Source organism: Thalia democratica, chromosome 8, assembly GCF_965202585.1.
Source record: "Thalia democratica chromosome 8, ktThaDemo2.hap1.1, whole genome shotgun sequence".
Classification (NCBI taxonomy): Eukaryota; Metazoa; Chordata; class Thaliacea; order Salpida; family Salpidae; genus Thalia; species Thalia democratica.
In genome coordinates, this window is record NC_139172.1 from 26,775,751 (window position 1) to 26,783,083 (window position 7,333).

The window sequence follows — 7,333 nt, forward strand, 5'->3', positions numbered from 1 at the left end:
CAAATTTTTGTGAATTTAAAAGAAGTATGTAGAATGTTTTCGCTTTTTTAAAGATTCTATGTTATACTAATTAAGTGAATTAGAGTAGAGAAAGTTAAACTTAAAAAAAATTTAAAAGTAGGTTTTGTTCAGTATACTTATAACTTTTCGAATTTTTAAATAGTTTACACACATTTAAGATTAGTCTACAAACTTTTTATTTTAAGTAATATAAACTAAATAATGGTACCAAATTAAAATGCGATTTTAGATTCTAGCCTTAAAATACATAAACTATATTACATACGAATCATTAATATCTAAGGTTATGAGAAAAAAACATCAACTAATTTATTTTTATAAACTTTTGTTAAGCAAATAACATATTTAGCTTTAAAATTAAACGTATGCGAGTCTTAATGGGGAAAAATACACATTTATAACGTACTCCTGCAGTATTATTAATCACAAACTAACGTCAAGGGTTATTTACGTAGCAATTTAGATAATAACTAATATGATTCATGGCTACTTTAAGTGATAAAATTAACAAATTTTTAATCTGTAGTACTTTTATGCTTGGTTTAGTTAGTTGAATTATTTTATAGAGTTTTACTTTAAACATAAGTAGAACTTTTAAGTTAGGGTAGTTAAATAAAACTTTTTTTATAAAAAAAAATTAACTTTGTTTATTTGTTTTCAAATGCCAAACAATCAGAAATAACAAGCTTTGTTTATTTGCTAGGAAAGCAATAATATTGTAACTGTATTTTTAAAAAATCCATCATTGTTCTCTATATAGTAGCTTAAACTGATAAAAAGTATTATTTAATTTTCAAGTTTTAAACTATAAATAAAAAGACTAAAATAACAAAATGGTAATCGAAAAGAAATCAAGCAGAAATCAAGTTTTGACAATTATTGGAACATTGGCAATTATTTCAATTCTTGCCGTAGTTGTCGTGCTTGTACTTATGTTTAACAACAGAGAAGGTTATAAAAAGCTCGTTTTATGTCATAAACTAATAAGTTTATGCATGTTATATTTAATATGAAATTTTTTCAAGCATAAAAAGCATTTGTAGCAGTGAGGAAACTTTAATACAAAAAGCTGTAACCAAAATTCAGTATAAAAAAAGTTTTTAGATAAACTTATACCTTAATTAATCTTATTTTGATTTCTAAATGTCTACTTTAATCATTATTATTTTCTTCAAAGCGCTCTGCTTTAGAGTGCTTAATGAAAATAAATCAGTCAATCAAAACTTTTTCCCAAATACTACTATGATGTTTTTGGAAATATTAAAACGTTTATTAAAGAACAAACTAGTTTCAGCGGCTGAAAAAGAGTTTATATTTTTTAAGTAAAAAGTACTTCAAAGTACTAAGCTTAAAGTGCTTTATACTTATAAATATAGTGAATTAAGAGTAAAGTTTAGCTGTATTTCAAACATATTTCAAACTAAAAAGGCTAAAAATACTTTTTGTTAAAAATTTAGTTAAATTTATACACGATTTACTACCAAGCTTTAAAAAAAACTATATTTCTAAAGTGTAAACACTGATTAATGATTTATTGAAACTTAAGTTGAAAAAATTAAGAACTATTCAAAATTCTAATTAAATATTTTAACATATACACACAAATAAGTCATAAGTAATTAGCTTTCAAACTATGTGAAAAACATAAATTAAAACAAAGTCATCATCAACAGGATGCGTGATGCTGACCAACTCGACTGGCAGGTTCGTCTTCCCGGCCCAGTCCAAGTACGAGCACGGTGACCAGCTCCTAGTTGGATGCGAGGTCGGTTACCGGGACAGCAACGAGGCGTCCTTCAACACGGAGTGCGTGGACGGGGAGTTCGTGCCCAGCCTCAACCTGCAGTGCACCCGGATGGGCGTCGGTCGGTTGTTTGAAACTTTTTTTTCAAGATAAATTATTAAAAATTTATCTGTAACTCATTACACCAATACAAGTAATTTTTAAACTTAATTCAGCCGTTCATCTCTAATTAACTGTATTTTTTCGATTTCAAACAAAGATTGTAATAAGATATACACAAGCATATAAAGTTTTGTGTTTTTAAACAAATGTTTTGTTTAAATATATATATATATATATATTTCGTATTTCAAACAGACTGCCCGATGATGCAAGTTCAGCACGCGAACGACATGCCCGCAGTTTTGTACCACAGCCAGTCGATCAACCTGGGTTGCAAGGAGGGGTATTTCCCTAACGAGGGGGCGGTTGAAAGCAGAAAGTGCGAAAGTGGCACTGTGGTGCCGTCGATGGAGGAGGAGCCGCTAGTTTGCACCCAAGAGATCCGTTAGTTAGAAAAAAAAGTGATAATAAAATTAAAAATACAGTTTTGATGAAATAATTTAATTAGTTGCATTTAATTTTTGAATAATTTTAACTTAAATAAAACTGTAAATAATTACTTACGCACGTAAGTATGCATATATTAATGTTGTTTAATTGACTTAACATACTTCCAGTATTGATTTTTTAACTTTTGTAACTAAAAGTATAAAAAAGTATTTAATCATCAGAACAATTCTCTATGGTAGACAAAATTTATTTTAAACAGCTTATGATTGAAATGAAATATACTCTCTTTTAAAGTTAGTGTCTTACCTTCTGTATTTTTTGTTTTACTTTTAAATCATACCTTAATAACATTTTATTCCTGATAATTAAAAACTTTCAACATAGAAGGTTGATAACTAGCTTTTGAACATGACTTTTTTTAAATCAATATTTTTCAGACTGCTACGTTGGAAAACTGCCGGGAACCACGATGCACGGCACCGAGCAGGTCAGGGGACTCACCGAGACTTTTCTGGTCAAAAACGGAAACGCGATGGAGTACAGGTGCGAGGTGGGCAGCACCGGACAGCAGGGAACCATTTTCGTCAGGACTTGCGTCATGGGAGAATTGTCACCTTCGTTGGCCGGACAACCGATCGTGTGCGTGGCAGACAACCAGGCCCGCCCCGTCATGTGATGGAGAAATGTCATATGGTGGAGAAACGTCATATGACAAAAAATGTTTTTTGAAAGTTATTTTTATCGTGTCTATACTTAATTTTTTTTGAATAAACTGTTTTAATTTATATTCATAAAATATTAGTTGGTTCGTTAACAAAAAAATATCTATGTAAAATCTCATAAATAGTTTTTTATTGTTTAAAATTGTTTTATTGGTGTTAGTTTATATAAAATTTCATTAAAAGTTAAACTACATACAAAACTTCTTAATGAATTTTTATTAACGATCGTTTCAAAAAATTTTTAAAGCTTTTAAAATACATTAGAAATTTTTAGATAGTTTAGAAACTTTGGAAAAACGTTTAAGTCGATTTTAACCATATAAAAGCTTTTTCGTTTGCAAACAAAAATCTAGTTTAAGAAAAACGCAATCCGCAAGCTGTCGCTACAAAGAAATAAGTAAAAATTAATTCCAGGTATTCATTATTAAAATGTTGATCAACGATATATCGTCATTAATGTTTTATAATTCGTAGCTGTACGTAGGTGACCTAGTAAACCTGAGTATAAGTTAATAAATGTATAATTTATTTTTTGACTAGGAAAAATATCGTTATAGTACAATAAAAATAGTGTCATTTTTTAGTTTACTTGAATAATTTTAAAGCTTGTTTTTTTTAAATAATTGGTAAATAGTTACTTTATTATCATCTAAAAGGATATTTGTGAGATTTATCTTAAGAGTTGTTAAAAGTTTATATTTTCTATACGTATTGATGAGATATTACTTAATTTATTCATTAAAGTTTATTTTTTTTACTTACGATAAACTTATGTTAAAGTGCTATAAAAACCTAATATAACCTACTGGTGTAAAGATACTTAGGCTTAAAGATTTTATTTTAAATAAAAATAAGTTGAAAATTAGGTGACCGAAAGTAAAACACTTTAATAGTTTATACAATTTAATACCAAGGTAAGCTTTGAAATTTAACTTTTAAAATTGCTTTTGTACAGTAACATTCCTCTATACAGACACAATTTTATTTTTTGTTAGTTATTAAACTAAATTCGTTCATAATGTTTTTAACTTCGTTATATGTTAATCAAATAATAAACTTGAAATTGTTTGTTTTGCATAAGAAAAGGTAACTTTTAGTTTCCAATCAAACTCCGTGTACACTTTTTTGCTGTTATTTATAACAACTTTAATAAGCAATAATAAATTTTGTTGCATTTAAAATTAGTTTCCATCAAATAAAAAAAAACATTTTGCATTTACTCACATCGATAGAGATGCACTTGCCTTTCACAAGTATGTTTGAGCAGATAAAAATGCTTCTTACATGTTTGATTTGCGATAAAACTTTATGTGTTTTTATTAAAACTTGAACATTTTCAAATTTCAGTAGTGTATCATACAGTTATTAGTAAATAGTCTACAGTGAAGACGCTTTCGTTTTTGTTTAGTTAAAATTATTGTAATAGTTAAAATTACCAGTCTTTTAATTAGTCCGGTAGAAAAAAGAGGTTTTTAATTTAAAATGTGTTTAAATACACTATCCAAATAAGATTTATTTTTCAATATTCAACTATTTGTTGAAAATGTTCTTGTTTTTACTTCAAGCATAATATAAAGTTTTTTTTTATGTTTTGATATAGTAAAGTTGTTCAGGTAATACTTTTTATAGAAAAAAAAAGTGTTTAAGTTTTGTTAACTTTTTTATAAAACACTTTAATTTTATTATAACATAAACATAAATTTTACGCAGCTTATTTTTTTGAAAAGCTTATACGGTTTTAGTACTAAATGTATTGTAATAAAAAGATTAAACTTAATATTTAAACTGATGTATTTCAGTTTTTGTAAAAATGAATTAGTTGTTTTTGCCTAATGAGTTTTTTAGCATCAACAAAAGTTATAAAAATACTGTACGTTATGTTAGAGAAAATTATTTACTTGACAAGTTGCTCAAAAAATATATTGAACTACTTTTTAAACATTTTTGCTAAAATTTTTACCTGCAGTTACAAGTTCGCTTTTTCATGTGGATTTTTGAACAAAATTGTTCAACACAAGTTATTTTTCATTGCGTTGTTTAATTTCCACCGTGAATGCAAACAATTGAACTTTCTGTCATTTGAACAAAACTTTGTTGATTATGACGTAATAATAGTGATAAATCGTCAAACATTGACGCGAAGAAATTAATGAGAAAATATTTCAGTTTCAATTGTCAATAACTTGCTGCTAAACTGTTTAAAAACTACCAAGTTTGTTTCTTTTACAAAACAAAGTGTGAAGCTATAACAAAAAAATTTTTTTTTAGAACTAAACCAGCCGAAACTTCAACCATTATTGCAAAATAAAAACTTATAAAATTTAAAAATGAGCAACGCAGCAGAAGTCAGCTTGTTCGAGGACGATTTGATTGATGCGAGCATGAAAGCAAACAAAGACTTTCAGCAGCCCAGTTGTCAGCCATGTTTCCCGCAGAACTCAACGTACCTCGCTCACGACTTTGAAAGTTGCAAGAAATACGAGATCCGATCGCCGCACTTTCCCGAAACGCCAGGATGCCACGGGAACCCGCCGAGAATTCAGATCGTCGACACGGAAAGCTTCGCGAACAAAGAAGAAGGGATGGCGGCAGGTGTAAACGAGGTATTTGGTTGTTGCTTGTCACGTGTTTATTGTTTCTGTTTGAAATAGTTGACAGCGTAAACAACTGCAACAAAGAGCTTGAGCGGTGTTATGCTGTTAATGTTGAACGCAACCTCTACAGCATACTTTCATAACATAAAAAATACAACTAAGTTTTAAATAGTTTATTTTTGTAAGTCACAATTCAGGTTTGTATCTAGAACGTAAAGTAGTACTAACAACCATCTATTTAGAGTTAAGTATTTTTTTGGTAGTCTTAAGTTGTTTTGCACAACAACTGTTAATGCGATTATTTTATTGATTTATACTGGTTTGTTTACATGTATAAAGCATTTAAAAACCGCAGAGCGTATCATTTAAACAAAATTTGATTTTTAATTTCTCAGGAATAAAATGTCAAGTTTTTTTAAATGTTTACTTTAGATATTTGAAAACAAAGCTTACACAGTACTTTAACCTAAACATTAGTCTTTAAGTTTAGGTAACATTTACAACAATGAAACTTTACAATAAACTTGTGAAAAGACGTTTAGCCAAAGATGGTTTTATAAAAAAGTTATTAGTGTTTAAATTATTAGCTTTTAACGGACCTTAAGATCAGTATGCTAAGAAAACTTAAAATTTTTACCATGTATGCATTTTTGTTGAACTTTTATTGACACAAACCCTCTGTGGGTATAAAACAAATTTGTATGTAGACTTGTGTACAAACATTTAGAAAAAATTGGCTTAATAAAATTAACAATATTCGATGATTTAAAAAGACACAGTTTATATTATATTTAATCTAATTTGGTTGTGTAGGTCTGTTTGAAATCTAGAAAAAATAACTCACATGTTTTGATTCTAGTATTTAAAGGTTTTTGTAAAGTGTAAAAAGATACATAAAAAACGGATTTTTTCTTCAAAAATCTTTGCTGCCAACAAACGGACTCGCTGACTAGTTATTCAAATAAAAAAATTCCTATTATAACAAAAACTAGTATTTTTTTAGTAGCATTTGACTTTTGTTGCATCCAAAAATTTATAAATTTGAATTGAGTCGATTGTTGTAGACCAGCTAGCTAAATAATTAAGGTTATCTGATTATACATTATAATCTAAAGAGTGTCTTCTTCAGTTTAAATTAATCCTTAACTGTAATTTTTTAAAATAAAAGCTTATGTTATCTTTTTACAAATAAATTACTTAGAAACTATTAATTGATACTACAAAGAAAGTCCAAAACTACAACTTCATTTTTAAAAGCTTTAAGTTTCAAATAAAAACATGTTTGTATTGAAAATAAAGATGCAATTATAATATTATCAACAAATTTATTGAAGATAATAAACTCCTACTATTTTACAAAGTGATTAACCAAACACGAATAACGTTTAAAGTTACTTAAACGAACTTTTCCAGAATTTAAACCGCTAAATTTTCATTTCATTAATGTACAACACTTTGGCAGCTCGGTTATTAGTTCAACAAACGACAACAAACAAAACTTTTATTAACTCACGCAACATTTTCAGCTCCACGTTTTATCGCCGAGAGGGCAGCAGTTGCAGGAGCACTTCTCCAAGCTGAACGTCGACCAGAGCAACCGAATGTGTCAGCAGAAGGGCCGGGACTTCCAGCAAACCTCCGAGTTTCACCCCTCCCTCGACGGCTGTCAGCGTAACACGATAGAGCCCGGCTATTACGGC

The 7,333-nt window shown here is 28.6% G+C and overlaps 1 protein-coding gene across 1 annotated transcript; it reads left to right on the forward strand.

Moving 5' to 3' along the window:
• Positions 1-826: 826 nt before the first annotated feature.
• On the forward strand, positions 827-3,107 carry LOC145842738 (complement factor H-like). The gene is made up of 4 exons (XM_082950217.1): positions 827-972; positions 1,695-1,886; positions 2,123-2,311; positions 2,755-3,107. Exons 1-4 carry the CDS (start codon positions 855-857, stop codon positions 2,991-2,993), a joined length of 738 nt encoding a protein of 245 aa, XP_082806343.1. The 5' UTR covers positions 827-854; the 3' UTR covers positions 2,994-3,107.
• Positions 3,108-7,333: the final 4,226 nt, after the last annotated feature.